Below are 16,409 nucleotides of genomic sequence, written 5' to 3'. Positions count from 1 at the left end.
TACAGAAAGTAACCAGTCTTTTGTAAAAACAACAAAATGATTTTATTAAAAAAGTGAATGTAAATATTGATAACATTTCTTTATTGATTTATTTTTAATTTTTATTTATTTATTACAGTTACCTACAGTGAAGTCTTTCATTCATTATCTGTAACCACTTATTCAGTTCAGGGCCACGGTGGGTCCAGAGCCTACCTGGAATGCACCCTGGAGAGGGGCACAAGGCCACACACACACACACACACACACACACACACACACACACACACACACACACACACACACACACACACAATTTTGAGTCACCAATCCACCTACCAATGGACTGTGGGAGGAAACCCATGCAGACACAGGGAGAACACACCAACTCCTCACAGGCAGTCACCCGGAGCGGGAATTGAACCCACAACCTCCAGGTCCCTGGAGCTGTGTGACTGCGACACTACCTGCTGCGCCACCGTGCCACCCCTACAGTGAAGTCATTATAAGAAAATGCATTTTGGGAAGAAAATATAGTGTGAAAGAAATTTACTGATCTGTGGTAACTGAATAACATTTTTCCGTTAAAAAAAAATGAAATCCGCTACACTCTTCTCAGGCCTCGAAACAAGTTTTTATTTAACTTTTCATTCATTCATTCATTCATTATCTGTAAGCGCTTGTGTTTTTGGACTGCTGGAGGAAACCGGAGCACCCGGAGGAAACCCACGCAGACACGGGGAGAACACACCAAACTCCTCACAGACAGTCACCCGGAGCTGGGGTTGTGTGACTGCGACACTACCTGCTGCACCACCATGCCACCCTTAACTTTTTCAGTAGCAGAGTAATTTTTCATAAAGTTGTGAATATAATCACAGAAAAGACAAGACCAACATTTTTTCCAACAAAAGACACAGATCTCTTTTGTTGGAAACAGACTGACAGCAAAACTGAACGGAGATATTGCTAACCCCAACTCTAGTGCTGACATACTGCTAAGAAATGCGCAGTGTTCTCTGATGTAAACAGCTAATACTAAGCAGCTGATACTGCTTTGAATTTTTTTCATATTTCTGCTTCACACTTCCTCTTCATCTGTAGGAAAACTGTCAGAACACTAGCTATCAAGCTAACAGGTAAAGAGTAGCCTTAAAGAGCAATGCTAATAGAAGCACATAGAAATGTAACCTTGTTATGCCTGTACATATGTTAACATGCTTATGATTTAGCCCGACATAATGAATCACATAGATTTTACCTCTGATGATAATGATATCTTATATCTTTGTATTTCATTAAAATAATAACCCAATGTCACACAGTAATGGTAAATTTCAATTAGGTTTCTCATAATTAGGAATGAGTATATGCAATTATCTCATAATTATGATTTAATATCAAAATATGAAATTTTTATTTTATTTTAAACATTAAGATTTAGGGTGGCATGGTGGCGGAGGTTGTGAGTTCGAGTCCCGCTCCAGGTGACTGTCTGTGAGGAGTTTGGTGTGTTATCCCTGTGTCTGCATGGGTTTCCTCCGGGTGTTCCAATTTCCTCCCACAGCCCAAAAACACTTTGGTAGGTGGATTGGCGACTCAAAAGTGTCCATAGGTGTGAGTGAATGTGTGAGTGAATGTGTGAGTGAATGTGTGTGAGTGTGTGTGTTGCCCTGTGAAGGACTGGCGCCCCCTCCAGGGTGTATTCCAGCCTTGCGCCCAATGATTCCAGGTAGGCTCTGCACTCACCGCAACCCTGAGCTGGATAAGCGGTTACAGATAATTAATGAACGAACGAACGAATTAAGATTTAATAAAAGTCTTCAAGTAGATGCCTGTATTGGTGACCGTAAAAAGTGGATGCATGCAACATTTCTAAACCTTGATAAGAATAAAATCAAGTGGCAAGATCTGACTGTCAACATAGCCTGGTTAAGACTACCAAGACCAAGACCAAGACCCTTTACTCACCTTTGAGCCTCATGTTAGCTCCTTGGTCAAAACCTTCAACACAATTAGCATTCCTTAACTATGACTTCATAATAATGACTTAATGACTTTCAACCTTAGTATCTTACAATAAGTGTTCCATATAAACATGAATTTGTATATTTGACGTAATCTAGTTAAGGATAAAAAAACCTATCATCATTTATTGCAGTATAATGTAAACCATGATGGCACATTTGTGTGTGCATTACAACATTCAAAGGTAGTAAAGTTGATAAATAGAATATTAACCCAGGATCTGAAGGAGAAAGAGGAAATATGAAAATGTATTAATGCATAATTAATGTTAACTCTAACACAATTAATTAATAAATTAATAAAAAACAACTGATGTAAAATAATTAAAATTTTATACTGTTGCCTAATGTTCAGGTTAGATTAATTCAACACTTTAGGTACAATAAGTATTTGTTTTTCTCTTATTTTATGATTCAGCTGTTTTATTAACACCCAGTGAACTGTTAATAAGAGTTTTATTAGTAAACCTGTTTTAACATGGATGTCTTCATGTGGAGGGCCCACGCTATGGAACACAAACCACTTTGTTTCCGAAGTAAACACTACTTTGATTCTTCATCACCTACAAGTTGCAACTGAAGATAAACATATAAAATATAATGAATAATTGTAATACATTTTTTTGCAAATTTTTGGTGACATAAATAACAGTCTCTTGTAGTTGCTCTGACAGATAATTTGTATCAGTCATAATGAAAAAAAAACACAACACATGACTGTCAGCTCAGCCTTTGCAGAGTGTGTTATGTTCACCTGCTCAGGACAGATCACCTGGTCCTGGACCTGACATGACTTCTCATGGCAGTATGATTTTAATTCATGACATACCACTGCGTTTCTGCATTATGCTATGCTCGCTGTTGGTATAGGCGTTGTGCTTTAAAGAATGATTGACAGATGTGGCACATGGCCTTTGGGAAAGCTGTGTTTGCCAGTAGAAAGAGGAGAGAGAAGGCAACACTCTTAAGGCTAGTTTAATCCTATGTATGAGAATGTAAAACAGGACTTTTAAATCCCTTTCTCCCACCCCCCACCCTTTCCTCGGTTTCTTGCGCTCTTCTGTTTATCCATCAGCAGGAGAGCAGAGTCTTCACACTTAGCTGCTTGATAGCATGAAAATAAAATTCTTATTCATCCATCAGGCAGAACAGGAACAGACTGGAGTGCTGGGAGTTAGGGCTTGGGAAATTTTCATGTTGTTTTTTATTTCTATGAGAATTTGCTGAGGTTAGTTACTGATGATGGATGATTAGTTGTGCATCTCCAGCCCTCATCCCAAGGGTATTGAATCGTACACAGTTGAAAGTCATTATCCACAATAGGTGCACCTCAAATTAATTCGCCAGTTATGATGGATGTCAACATATAATATGGTATCCAGCTGTGTTACTCTTGAGAAATGTTTGAACAAGGTAATGCCACGTTTACTTTTTGCTGCTGGAAAAAATAATGTTTTGTATAATACCTGAGTATTGCTATGAGCCTGGGATTAAATTAGTCCCCCTACCAAATGTTGTATACAGCCATGTTAATAATGTCATAGCAATATTGACCATCAAAAATGGTGGATGACGGAAACACGGAAACTGCATGTGAGATTTATTTCATTCTTTCATTATTTCAGAGGTTGAAAACATTGGCATTGGGCATATATTTATATCTGACTGATATTAAATGACTGATATTGAATGATGATGAGTGTGTTTGTGTGTGTGTGTGTGTGTGTGTGATAGAGAATGGTCAGCCTGACTGAAACACTAATGGCCTCTGCAGTCACAACTGTGAGTGAAACACACTCAGGAAGAAAATCAATTTTGGATGAATGAATGTGGTGAGAGAGAGAGAGAGAGAGAGAGAGAGAGAGAGAGAGAGAGAGAGAGAGAAAGAAAATGTATGCAAAAAAGTGTGTGCATGAGGATTTCAACATCCATGACCTAAAATATTTCATTATAGTTTTACTATCTGCTTTATTTCAAGTACTACATGTGGTACTTTATATATATATATATATATATGTGTGTGTGTGTGTGTGTGTGTGCTGACTCATTCTAATATTTCTGTGATGCGGTCAAGAGAGTTTGATGTTGCTTAAAGCAGAATGAAGGTCATAGTGAATCTCCATACATGTGTGTGTGTGTGTGTGTGTGTGTGTGTGTATGATATCCCTTGCTCATATTGCTGTTGTAGATGACACTGGAAGGTCAGACTCTGACACAATTTGTTCGTACTTGATGGAATGACATTGTAATAGAAGGGTCACGCTTAAACATACTCTCTCTGTGTCTTTCACTCACTGTTAGGGCATGTTTACATAGCTTTACATGGCTCCACCCACATGCGTCAACACATATGTCCCACACATACACACGCATTGACTGCACAAACCTGAGTATACGTTTGTCCCTATAGTCTATCCTTGTATGCTATACAGTGTGTGAAATAACACAAAATAAGTCTTTTTGTGCTTACTCAATAACCCAATGCCTTTTGAGGCTGAAATAAACATTATTGATAGCAGGTTTATTTTTCTCCATTTTATTTTTATCTGAAATGTCTGTCCATGTCCCTGCAGCTAATTATTCTTTAGTAATGAACATGTCACCAAGGCGGCACTGACTCTGCTGTTAAGGAAGGTGATAATGCAGCACTTCAGATCAGTGTGATAGCATAACTAGTGCTAGCTTGTTAGCAAGTAAAGGGCACACTAGTGCATTTAGTGCTGTAGCCTACTTCATGTTACATTTAGTGCTGTTATTTTGTGTTTAGAAATGTTTATATATATATATATATATATAAATATATATATATATATATGTGTGTGTGTGTGTGTGTGTGTGTGTGTGTGTGAGTGTTTATCTTTTTTGGAATAAAAGGTTATTCAGAGCACAGTCTTATACCTTACTCAACAAGAGTATTAAGATTTGGCTTGCAACAAAACTTTTGCTTTTAAAAATTACATTTGAGGTCAAGAGCACTAATATACTTGAACTAATGCAACACCTACTTACTTGAAGTGTTCCCTGATGGTTTAGGAATAATGACTACTAAAAACTGCTGTTATTTATATTTTGCAACACACACATACCCTAAGTGAAAAATTTAGAAGTCATTTATTTGTCCTTCTGCTCACATATAGTGAGTAAATTCGAATCTCACTAAAGGCCAAGCCCATTGCTTATGGTATACTGAGAAATAAAAATCTTTTGAGGAGTTTTTTTTTTAAAACATCTCAATGTCATTTTATAACAAAATTTCGTAGTTCCACCGAGAAGAGAACAGACCTGGTCTGTGTCATTTTCTATTGTATTATTCATGAAGAGGGGCACTAAATCTCATTCCAAACTCATGTCTTGAATAGCTATGATGTAGTTAGATAAACAGTTCAGCAAAAAATAATCGTCATGTCTGTCTCTCTGTTTCTGTTTCAGATTGTCTGGCGCACCCCCAAGTCCAAAAGCAGGCTATGGGCCCACCAGTGGTGTTGGAACAGGTGGTGGCATGGGAGGTATGGGGGGAGTGGGAGGAATGGGAGGTGTGACAGGACGTGGAGACCCCTACAGACTAGCTACTCATGAAAGCCCCAGACCTTCTTCGACTCCTCAGTCCCAGACACAAGCAACACCCCATGGCATTGGAAGTGACCAAGGTCCAGGTCAACACGCCTCTAGACGAAACCTGCAGGTGGATTTCAGCAGCAGCAGTGCTGGGCGAACGGGTCGATCCCCATCAGTGTCTCCTGACCGAGGCAGTGCGCCTAGCTCGCCCTACTCCGTCCCCCAAATAGCCCCCATGCCCAGCAGTAAGCTGTGCCCAATCTGCAATACTACAGAACTGACCAGTGCTGATGGAGCACCCAACTTCAACAAGTGCACCCAGTGTCGAACTACCGTTTGCAACCAGTGCGGCTTCAACCCCAACCCACACCTCACAGAGGTTTGTAGCTCTAGCGACATCTTCTGGGTTAGTGGACTACCAAAGTCTGTGAAAGAACTTCAAGTTCCAGGTTAAAAGTACTGCATGGTTGGTTTTCTCTAGCTAGGTGTATTGATGGAATTTGAAGTGAGTTTGTGGCTCAGTTATGATAGGAATCATGTTAATATCTAATGCTGGCAGTATAATATTCAACCCAAACAATTCTCATGTAAGTATTTGGCCAATGGACCACAAAATAAGAAGAAGCACTGTACATCCATATTTAGATGTGAAATGCTGGTTTTCTGTAGCTAGGCCAATTCTATCGATGGGCGTTAGGATGAACCTTAGTGCAGTCAGGGAACAAGTCAACTTTAATCTTTAATCTTTAAAGTCTTTTCCACCGTGCCCTTGAACAGGAAAGTTTTTATGTCTGAGCTATGCAGTTTGAAGCACTAACATTTCTTTCACGTCTCAAGGCATTATGTACAAGATTTCAAGGGTAATACCAAGTTAATTTAATTGAGTCAGATTTAGTTTTGTCTCTTGTTGGATGTCTCAGTAGTTTTTTAAACTTGTACTTTAAGGATCTGGTTGTATTAATCTCAGAATGCTTGTTAATTGCACCTGCCAATCAACAGAACTAGCCTAAATTGTATTAAACCCAAAACAGAAATGAATTCTAAACTTAATATGATAAACCAAAATATTGTTTTATAAGGTGTTCAAATAAGTTGTAACTCATGTTTGTGTAACATATAATTGAAATTCAAAATGTAAACATTTTTTGGTAACTGTTGCATAGCATTAAATATGACAATTGTCATTATTTAAAATTAACCTAAAAATGATGTATAATTATACTATATTCACAAACACAACATTAAAGTCACCACCTTTAAAGGCAGCCCTTTCGGTTGTGGAGAACTGCAGTTGCCTCAGTTTTATTTATGTTCAGAAGCTCTGTGTTTTTTAAGATGGTACAGTATGTTTGAGGAGAAAAATGTCTGTTGTTTGTACGTGGTAGAAGTTTAACTTGTTTTATTTTTTTTTTATAGTTTGAATTACCAAAAGAAACTAATTTGTAACTCGAGTATTTCGTTTGGTACCATTTTACACTACTAAATTTGTTCCGAAATAACCGAAAAACAGCAAAAATATGTCTATATTACCAGCTTATGGAGCAGCAATAAAGCAATATCCTCATCTCTTTGCCATTTCCCTGCCATGAAGAGAGAGAGAGAGAGAGAGAGAGAGAGAGAAGAAGAAGCCTAGCATGTCTGACCAAGCCACTTTGTTTTTCTAATTTGTTACTGAAACCAGGTTTTTGTAAGCACATTAGACGGGTTTCCAGCACACAAACAAACTGGAGTGTTAGCAGATGTTGAGAAATATCTACAGAATTTTGTAAAAAGTATTTTTGATTGTTTTAAGTTCCCTTTAAATTATCTAAACCAGGGGTGTCAAACCAGATCCACGGAGGGCCATGTGGGTGCAGGTTTTCTTTCCAACCACGCAGAAGCCACACCTCATTCCACCTGTTTATAATCATTGGATCTAATCAATAGATCTTGACTTTCAGTAGTGTGGGGCTTTTGCATGGTTGAAAAGAACACCTGCACCCACACGGCCCTCCGTGGATTTGGTTTGACACCCCTGATCTAAACTAAAACTCACACATACTGTTGGATACAATATTATTCGCTTTTTCCTTGATGGAACTCAACAACAAATGCATTATTCTTCTCCTTTGCCTTTTTCAAAATATTGGATTTTTATGTTATATTTTGTTGAATAAATGTAATATTTACCTTTTTAATACTAGGCAACAGTTACCATACTTGACAAATAGTGGGAGAGTGTTTGAATTTTGAATTGCAATGGTAGATTACATAAAAAAATGCTTTAAACATTTTTTTTCCTGTACACCTATTATACATACGGATTTGTGCTTGATTACATGCAACTAGTTACTACCAAACTCTATGAATACTGTAAAGTCTCTCTCTCTCTCTCTCTCTCTCTCTCTCTCTCTGTCTCTGTCTCTTGTAGTGGTTTGTCTCTTTGAAGCCAACTTGTCTCATCGCACCATTCTCTCTTTCTCTTTGGCGATGTTTTGACAGATGTGATTGGCAGCTGTTGTGTTGATGCTATTTCATGAGGGGTACAAAATTGTTTGTGTGGTTGTTTGTGTGAGTGAGTGAGTGAGACAGAGAGAGAGAGAGAGAGAGAGAGAGAGAGAGAGAGAGAGAGAGAGAGAGAGAGAGAGAGAGAGAACGGGTAACTTTTAATAGTTTTTAAAAGCATATGACATATATGGCTCCATATGTGTGTGCACATGTCCTTCGGGGGTAATTCCTGAAGAAAGTGCTTGAGAGAATGGTCATAACTATATAAAGCTCCATCAAAGGCTATTTTATAAAAGAATGTAAGATGAAGCCTATGCTACTGTGGCCCACTGAGTCACATCACAACAATATTTACAAAGCAAACAAATGCTGAGAACACGTCAGCATTAAAAAAGAACACAATGCAAATACAAATGCAAGAACAGGAATACAAATAAAAAATCTCATCAGCAAAAATACTGCATTGGAGGGGTGTTCATACAGAAATGCTCCCGGTCACTAGGGGGCACTTTAAAGATTTAACTGTTAATGATGCAACAAAGCCAAGAGCAGAGCAAGAAGCAGGTGCTGTAGGAGAAGAGATTAATTTCAGGGCGATACATTTTGCAAAATGAATAGCAAAAAATAATTATTATTTTTTGATTTGTACCTCTCCAATGTAGCATTCTTAAATGCATCGCTTCAGTTAGTGCTGTTGTGTTCTCATGCTTGTATTTCTGTTCTCATGTTTGCATTTGCATTGTGTTCTCCCTTACTGCTGTTGTATTGTCAGCTTTTGTTTGGTTTGTAGATATTTTTTGCGATAAGACTCAGCGATCCACTGTAAAATGGTCATTATCCCCATATATCCTTCAGGGATTTCATTATATTTATCCATTCGACATTGGTGGAGCAGTGGTGAATCACCAACTGATACCTGTGGGTTGAGTTGTAGTGGCTTTCGTAAAACTAAAAATCCAACTGTATTTCTGCAGTGCACTGCTGTGTCTGATCCACTCGTAACAGCACAGCACACATTAACACACCACCACCCTTTTCATGTCCTGACCATTGAAAGACAAGATGAAAAGGGACAAACAAAGTATGCAGAGCACCAGGTGGACTTCAGTTTGTAATTGTAGAACAACAAAGTGCTCCTGTAGCATCATGGAGCTGGGAGAATAGACCATGATTGTAGAAACTAGGAGGTGTCATAATGTTATCATTGATCGGTGTATATTATCACACCCATCGTACGAAAATAGTGTAAATGGTACAATTTGAGAAATTATTATGGACTTGTGCCTCATTTAGCCCTAGTGTTATTATGTATGGATCTGTAAGTGATTTCTTCACACTGTGTGTGAAAGAACTGGTGTAAGGTTGTGTATGTTTGTATGACAGTGTGTGTATGTGCTCATGTGTGAGTGTTGGGGGTGTTCAGGGAGCAGGAGTAATGTCTCTCAAGGCTGTGACAGAATTTCCATTAGTCTGTTCGGACTTGGCGGTGCGCTCAGGTGTGAAGTGAAGAAACGCCAAGGGGCAGGATGAGAGGAGAAGTGTGTTGGGAGTGGAGGGGAGTGTATCGAAGTTTAATGAGAATGACGAGAGAATAAGTGTGAGAAGAGAGAGATGCACAGCGCAGAAGGATGAAAGACAACAAAAAGTGAGCAGGCAAGAGGGAGAAGAGAATGAAAGGGAAACGACAGAGTAAGTGGAGGGATGAGAAAAGAGAACGAGAAGGAAGTGGGCCAAGGAGAGTGGCTTTGAGACAGTGGGGGTCAAGCGGTTTGCCCTCGGACCAAACACATTCTTAAGAGGCTGTGCCCGCTGAGCGTGTATAAGGGCTTATTTATTTATAAATTGAGTTGTTTATTTACTTGTTTTTGTCAGTGGTTATCTTTCTTGGTAGGTTAGCTTGGAATTATCTGTGGAGACTGAATCAATTCAGGGAGGGACAGACACATTTCAGGAAAACAGGGATAAAGAAGCCTATAACAGGGAGAAAGGAGCCTCTGTTGTGGCTACTCCAGCCTCAGCACTGCAGAAACTGCACTGTATACCTTTTCGGGGAGGGTAGTCTTTTGTCTTCTCAGGAATGGCTTCTTGATCTCTTATAGATGAAGCAGTCTTCACTGATGCTGACAGGCTTTTTTAAAATAATAAACAATTTAAGTGTTTAAAAAAAGAAAGAAAGACAAGAGAAACAAGAAATACTTATTTATTGAGCTTTTTCATTAATTAAACCTGAATGTGAGAAAATATTTTAGATATTACATGAATTTAAAGGTTGGCACAGTGGCGTTGCAGGTAGTGCCGTAGCCACACAGCTGTAATCCCTGCTTTGGATCACGGACTGTAAGGAGTTGGGCGTGTTCTCCCTGTATCTGCATGGGTGTTCTCCCACATGCAAAAAACACATGGTGATAGATGGACTGGTAATGTAAAAGTGTCCGTAAATGTGAGTGTGTACGGACTTTTACGGCAAATTTGAACAGGATGTTGCGGTTACAGAAAATAAATAAATGAATGAATGAATGAATGAGTGAAATGAATTAATACAATTCTGAATAAGGACCACATGGCTCCTGGGACCTAGAGGTTGTTGGTCCAAGTCCCGCTCCGGGTGACTGTATGTGAAGAGTTTAGTGTGTTCTCCCCATGTCCGTTTGTTTCCTCTGGTTTCTTCCCATGCTCCAAAAACACACATTGCTAGGTGGATGGGTGACTCAAAAAGTGTGTGATTTACTGTGTGAGTGTATGTGTCGCCCTGTGAAGGACTGGCGCCCCCTTCAGGGTTTGTTCCTGCTTGCGCCCAGTAATTCCGGGTAGGCTCCGGACCCACCGCGACCCTCAATTGGATAAGCGGTTTCAGACAATGAATGAATGAATGAATGAATGAATGAATGAATGAATGAATAAGGACCTACAGGTTCTCCAGCCAAGATCCATTTGGACTCTTTAATTTTAAAAGCGAAATACTTCCACAGTAAATAATAAGTAGCACTCACTGTGTCTTAATTTCTAATGTTTTATATACTGTTTACCTTACTCTTCCTAACTCAGATGGTCTTTTCTGATGTGATTTATGAGTACCCATTACGAGCAATGAAGCACCTTCTTGATTAACTTTGTTTGCACAGTCATTAACATTTATGTAAGGGATTTACATTTATTAAAATCAAGTGGCATCTTAATGAGATCCAAATGAGAGATGATAATGTCATTATTGCTGTGAAGACATCTGGTAATGGAGAGCCTGACGCTTTAACACTTGTGCTTAACTTCTGTGTAACAGCACTTATGTCTTTACAAAGCTTAGGTCTTTTACTCCTTCACTAATCAGCTCCAGCAATGACTTTTAAAAGAATATAACACTACAGAACTTCTCAACCTCAACTTTTAAAAGCTGCCATCTCTATTTTCTTCTGTAGAGTATAAACATAGTTCTTAAATCTATATTTACCTCCTCCCATTTTAGATTGACATTTACGTTTGATTGGCTACCAGCTTTTACACTACATTTCCATATGAAAGCAAACAGTCAGCTAGACTTATAAATAGTGAATTCAGCTACTACTAAGTCGCAGCTGCTATGGTGGACACATAAAATTTTATGTAAAATTCCCATACTTATTAAATCAAAAAAGTAGATATTGATTTTGTTTCATTATGATTGGCTTGGTTAATGTAATCATTTACCACAGCTAAACTGATTTGGTTTACAATTACCATCCATCCATTATCTGTAACCGCTTATCCAGTTTAGGGTCGCGGGGGGGTCCAGAGCCTACCTGGAATCATCGGGCGCAAGGCGGGAATACACCCTGGAGGGGACGCCAGTCCTTCACAGGGTGTTTACAATTACCTTTAAAATTAAATATTATACCCCTTTTTTCACAAGTTAACAGTTATTTGTTATCTGTGACACCCTTTGGTCAAAATACTACAAGGATCACACAAAACAGCACCTTTTTACTCTGTCTAAAGAGGCATGTTCAGAACGACCAGTTTTAGCCACACCTGAGAAAGAGCCTCTGTTTCATTTCAAACACTGGATTGAGGCGCAAGGAACAGAAAAGCCAGCTTTAATCACTTTTGTTCTGTTTTTGTTTTTTTGTTTTCACTATATTTAATCAGTGCTTTTTATTTCTTTGCACTTGTGACTGAAGAGACTTAGTTGAGGAGGCAGGACAACCCTTGAAGCACCTGCTATCTATGTAAGAGATCTGAATAATTTTATACCATGTCCTCAGACTTAGATAGATTACAAAAAAAAAAAAAATCCCCATTGTGTTTTTTTCTGATGCTTCCTTTTATCAAAATGCTGTTATGTGGATAACCCCATTTTACATTGTTTCATATCATACAGAATATATGGATCCCACTGTTATTGTAAAGCTTGAGGTATAGTGACAAAAGAGGAAGAGGGAGATGTAGGTACAATGTGGAATTTAATACTTACACAATGATGCAAGACTAAACTAATTTTAAACAGAGATAAACACAAAATTATGCACTAAACAGAGACAGAGCAGAACCTGGAAACTAATACAGGACTAAGGCAGAGAACAGACAATGAACAATGTTAGGCTAGGAACACACAATTATCAATATAAGCTCATAAAATGACCAAGACAGAGACAAAGGAACAGAGTTTACAGAGAGATAACAACCTTGAACACCAGTCATGAAAGATACATGTGAACAACTGTCGCATGACACAGAAGGGGGCGTGGCAAGAGATCACATGAGAAGTGAGAATCACATGGTTAGAGAAAAACCAATACAGAGCACATGACAGGAAAGAACAAGACAAAGCACAAGACCAGAATGGAAAGCAAAGAATAGAGAGACAAAGCGTGATGGTAATAAGGTTTTTAAAGCCTTCTTCTATATGCGCCTTCTTTTCATATAGACATTTGTCAGCTTGGTTACATATACAACTCTGTGTGTCATTTCCATTATGCTTTCTAATGTGTAGTGGAGACAGACAGCAGGAGCTTACGTGTAATAGAGACCGAAAGTGAGGTGATGGAAGGCTTCCCGAGTAAAGACCACTTCCCTCCAATTGTTTGGTGTTGTGCCCTCTGAGCTAATTTTAGCGATGACGCTAGCACTAGGGTGTTAATGGAGAGACATTTTCCTTCATTAGCTTTTTGTCGCTCTGCACAGCTTCTTCTCCTCGTGCCTCAATCTTGAGCAGCTCTGACTGTGTGTCAGATGACTCACTCATTCACTCTCACACTGTACATTACACCGTCTTCCTCGCTGTCTTTCTGCTTCAAAGTTCAAGGTTTCATATCAAGTCAGGTAATTATGGTTATTCTCAATGACATTAGAACTCCAGGGTAAATGTCTAGGTTGTTCCCAGTGCATTTAGGTTCTATACTAATTCAGATATGGCCTTCACAATTGCATAACACCAGCCTTTTATTGCTTAAAGGTAACCTGCAAAAAGGGCAAATAATATGGTAATAGGGCAGAAGTTCATATGAAGTGTGTTTGAGTTATGAATTGATGTAAAATTTCACTTTTGATTATCAAAAAACATTTTTGGTTTGCGTTGTTGAGTCAATTTTTTATGAATTGACATAAACCAATAAAATTTAATGTTACAATTTGAGCCATTTTCAAAAGCATAATATGAGTTGTTTGCTCATTTTATGTATATATAAATAAAATATCACTTACAAAGATGTGAGGTTGTCACAATACATACACAAGATGTACATATTGTCAAACTCAATATATTTACTAAACTTCAGAGTTTAATTTCTTAACCTGCTCCCACAATTTGCAAGTTGTACTCTCATTTTATTTTATTTGTGGTCACCTTCTCAATTTGAGGTTAAATTGTACCAAAGGCTTTGGAATAGGGCTTCATCAATCTAGGCATCACAGTTCCGCCGTCTGTAATTTGCTAGATCATATTGATCATTTTTATTAAACCTGATATTCATACCATAAGACAAATTTTATACTTTCATTTATAAAGGCCAAACTATGACATTGCATTTATAGATGAAGATGATGCTGACCACTGAATTAAGTTATTTGGCAGCACCATCAGTTTTAGAGCTGCTTCAAACCATTAATCAGCCAATTCACCATGGAAACAAAACAACTCCAAACGATTCACAGATCTCTCAGGATTTGGCATGCTAATTGCTGACTAATGATTGTGAATAATGAAATCTCTGAATGCTTAGGAACTTCATAACTCTCTAGCTCACGCTTAGCTTGTGCTCCTGTGCAATGCATTCTATTCATCATTGTTGTTCTACAGAGATTTTACAGACTGCCCTTTATGTTAAAGGGACCAGCTCTCAAAACAGACATTCTTGTTCACTTTCCATGAAGACTTTGACTTTTCACTACTTCCTTGATACAGCTTACTGCCCTCAGATGAATTTTTGACTTTTTATTGAACTTGAGTTTTTTTGCACAGTGTCTTTGTTGGTTGTTGTCTTTGTCCGTGTTAAAAGAGAACCAGAAGATGGCATCATTCAAGGACACGTGACTCAATCCGCATGTGCCTGTTGATCTGAGGTTGTCTGATTTCAGCCTGTGACCCTCACCCCATGTGTATCTCCTGCATGTGTGTTCTTCAAGTTCAGAAAGTGTTAGCTGTGCCTCGATAGCTGTTTCCTTGCTGCGGCATGCCAACAGTGGTTCAGAAGAGCTGGCTGTTGTCTCCCTGCTGGTTAAGGCCTATGCAGATAAGACCCCCAGCATGACTCTTCGCCTACCTAGGGGGACCTCATGCACATGGATTCCCACATTCCTTCTCTACTCAAGCAGATATTGCAAAGTTAGGAAGGTGAAGAAATAAAGGACAACGTGGATGGTATCTATTCCCTCGCGCTCCTTCTACAAGCCTGAGGACATTGACAGTGATGCCAAATAACATGCTTAGTGCTGTCATGGCTGACAACTTTAACCTTGTCAAAGTTAGCAGACATATGCTGGAGAGACAGAGGAGGCAGGAGTTTTGGCCTAGGTGCAGCTTCCTGCACCTCTGCTTTGGACAGTGCTTGGTCCACAGATTTGACTCATGACTTATCACTCTCTGCCACCATCGTTGCCTCTTTTTAGCCGACTGTAAATTTGTTTTCATCTTCTTAGGTGTTAGTGCCTATTTTCATTTGTCTTTTCTATATATATATATATATATAGGTATACATCCTATGTATCATTTTGTGTTTTTCTTAGAACAAAACCCATACAAATATCATAAAGTATACATTAGAGTCTCTATAAACTGCTCAATTGCCCTCCGCTAAGCGACATGGATATCACTCCCATCAAACCACCCAGGATCTCTCGCCATATACTTATTTAAACACACACAATGGGGTCAATCACACTGCACATTTTTTTTAACTACAATGTATGCCACATCCCATGCCTGGAATGTTTTTAAGGTTGGCGGCATGCTTATGAGCAACAGATCTTTCCAATGAGTACAATATCGAGTAAGGAGTTAGCACACTTCCGCCACTACAAAGATTGCGGTGGTTGCCACCTCAGGGCCAACATTTTCTTGGCGGTAGTGAGCCCAGCCCATAGAATACATTTCTGTTGTAAAGACAGGTCTAAGGAAGAGTCATCACTGAGTAAGAGTAATACTGGTGAATGCCGGATTCTAATTTTGAGGATGTCACTTGTGGTTAAAGATATCCATTTCCAAACTGATGACCTCAGGGCAGTCCCAATATACATGTGTGAATGATCCCAAAACATTGAGTGTGCATAAGTCGCAATTAGGAGATCTAATAATTTAAGTACATCTTATGAACAATTTTGTAATGTATTAATAGATCGTCAGGAGTTTTGGATGTTTTGCATACATTTTATTCATTTGGCTTTTCTGTCGATAATATTTCATTCAGCTAATTTCTTACAGTTCTGTCACAACTGACTCCTGTCTGTGCTCATTTGTTTTCATGTTTATTTCATATTTAGGACTGTGCAATTTCTATTTTCATGGCATGGTGTTTTAACACTTAGATATCTTCCATGGTCTACCCATATGTTTGCCTTTTATAACCTTCCAGTTTTTTATATATTTGTGTCACATTTACAGGAAGCTGATTGTCATCATTATTTGTGACACTGCAAATTTGATATCCTTCTTAGAGAAATTAAAAATCCTTTCAGTTGACAGGTCTCTTGTTGAGTCCAACAGCTTGTGAAGGTCTGTATGTGCTCCCTTTTAACTAAAGATTAATTTAGGTATTTAATTTGTGCCAGCATTTGAGCGATTCCTAAAAATGTTTCTCTAATTGATTGAAATAAAATTGGCATTAATTCAAATAACGATAATAAATATTAATAATTAAAAACAATTGTTTTGTCATATCTTGGATTTGTTCATTT

The 16,409-nt window shown here is 38.5% G+C and overlaps 1 protein-coding gene across 5 annotated transcripts in view; it reads left to right on the top strand.

Annotated features, from left to right (window-relative positions):
• Positions 1 to 16,409, top strand: part of bsna (bassoon presynaptic cytomatrix protein a) — a 146,350-nt gene that overhangs the window by 10,099 nt on the left and 119,842 nt on the right. For all 5 annotated transcript variants that reach the window (XR_010795312.1, XR_010795311.1, XR_010795313.1 and 2 more), the window contains exon 2: positions 5,436 to 5,940. Coding sequence is in view for 1 of the 5 variants with exons in the window: in XM_066643498.1 (XP_066499595.1) it covers positions 5,436 to 5,940 (505 nt within the window). In the remaining 4 variants the exon portion in view is untranslated. The remainder of the gene's footprint in view (positions 1 to 5,435; positions 5,941 to 16,409) is intronic.

Source organism: Hoplias malabaricus, chromosome 14, assembly GCF_029633855.1.
Source record: "Hoplias malabaricus isolate fHopMal1 chromosome 14, fHopMal1.hap1, whole genome shotgun sequence".
Lineage (NCBI taxonomy): Eukaryota > Metazoa > Chordata > Actinopteri > Characiformes > Erythrinidae > Hoplias > Hoplias malabaricus.
The sequence above is the reverse complement of the archived record's forward strand: the minus strand, read 5'-3'. Positions and strand labels throughout refer to the sequence as shown.